Below are 1,286 nucleotides of genomic sequence, written 5' to 3'. Positions count from 1 at the left end.
GAGGCCGCCCGCCAGCCCGCCTCGCCGCCGGCCAGGCCCAGCTTAGTGTATAAGCCCCTGAAAAGAGGTAGGTACAGTATTTACATATTCATGAAGCATTGCCGAGGTTCATTAACATATGAAGACGAAGCGCAGAAAATGCACTAATGTTAATACAGGCGAAAACAGAGAGATGATGTGCATAACTACTTGTGTGCTGAGTAACTATTTCTGGAGATGTGAGCCGTGGGGCCTGCGTGTAGCCTGGTGGTTAAGGGAGCCAGATCGCACATGGAACCACTGCAGTCTGAGTCCCAACCCGCGGAGGGACGCGCTCAGAACCCCGGAGCTCACCGTCGCGAGCGCCTCCTCCGCCATCTTGGCTCCGCCCGCGGCTGCGCGGCCGGAAGTTGGCGTTTCCCAGACTACAAGGCGAACGGAAGTCGGAGATGTAGGGAAGGTGGGAGGAGCCAGAAGAGGGCGGGGAGTTGACCGCCGAGCGCTTCCGGAAGTCGAGAGAGCAAGCGGTCCGCTCCACACGGCCTGGGCCGGAGAGTGGCGGGCGAGGGAGCGCGCTGCTGGAGCGCCTAGGGCCCGTCGCGGGTCTAGACGCGCCACCTCCGGCTACGCTGGCGGGACTGGCCGGACCCCCGTCCCCGCCTGACTCCGCACAGCGTGGAGTCCAACTCTCCGTCCGGGGCCTTTGCGCTCCAGGCCGGACCCTGCGGCCGGAAATCCCACTCTCGCCTTACACTCCGCGCCTGCGCTGTCTGTCCACGCGTGCTCGCCTCCCGTCCGCCGCTCCTGCACGCCGGAGCTCACCCTGCTGCGGCTGGTCGGATTGCAGGAACTGGGAAACGGCAGTAAAACAGAGATGTGAGTAGCAGCTGCGACCTAAGCATATCTTCTTTTGCCATAGTCCTCACTTCCCAGCGTGCGTTCAGCCTTTGCGCGACCTGGCTGGCCCCTGGTGCGGTGAATTGAGTGCTTAGTCTTTTTATTGGGAAACCGTGTGGGCTTTGGAGCCGAATATAAATTCTGGACTTGCCTACGGCGTGACCCGCGCCAGTCATTCTTTAAGCTTCATTCATTCAGGTGCCATGAATGGACAAAACATATAAAATCCCAGCACGCCAAGGTCTGACCTTAGAGTGTAGCGAGTCAGTCAGACGCTAACTAATAAAGTAAGCAAAGCTGAAGACAGTCCCTAAATAAATAAATACAAATGGCTTGTAAACCTGTGAAAACATAACTCTGCAAGGAAAAAAAAGTACATTAAAGTTTCCCAGAGGTACTTTCCATCTCAT

The 1,286-nt window shown here is 57.3% G+C and overlaps 1 protein-coding gene across 4 annotated transcripts in view; it reads right to left on the bottom strand.

Annotated features, from left to right (window-relative positions):
* BBS4 (Bardet-Biedl syndrome 4) overlaps positions 1-389 on the bottom strand; it is a 23,855-nt gene extending 23,466 nt beyond the window's left edge. The window contains exon 1 of one of the 4 annotated variants that reach the window (XM_006167276.3): positions 334-389. In XM_006167276.3, the coding sequence (XP_006167338.1) occupies positions 334-357 (24 nt within the window). In that variant the 5' untranslated portion in view covers positions 358-389. Of the gene's footprint in view, positions 1-84; positions 289-333 lie in introns of those variants that run through there. The other 3 variants (XM_027767779.1, XM_027767780.1, XM_006167277.3) reach the window with 3 other exon arrangements.
* Positions 390-1,286: the final 897 nt, after the last annotated feature.

This window comes from Tupaia chinensis, unplaced genomic scaffold (assembly GCF_000334495.1).
Source record: "Tupaia chinensis unplaced genomic scaffold, TupChi_1.0 Scaffold144682_1, whole genome shotgun sequence".
NCBI lineage: Eukaryota > Metazoa > Chordata > Mammalia > Scandentia > Tupaiidae > Tupaia > Tupaia belangeri.
The sequence above is the reverse complement of the archived record's forward strand: the minus strand, read 5'-3'. Positions and strand labels throughout refer to the sequence as shown.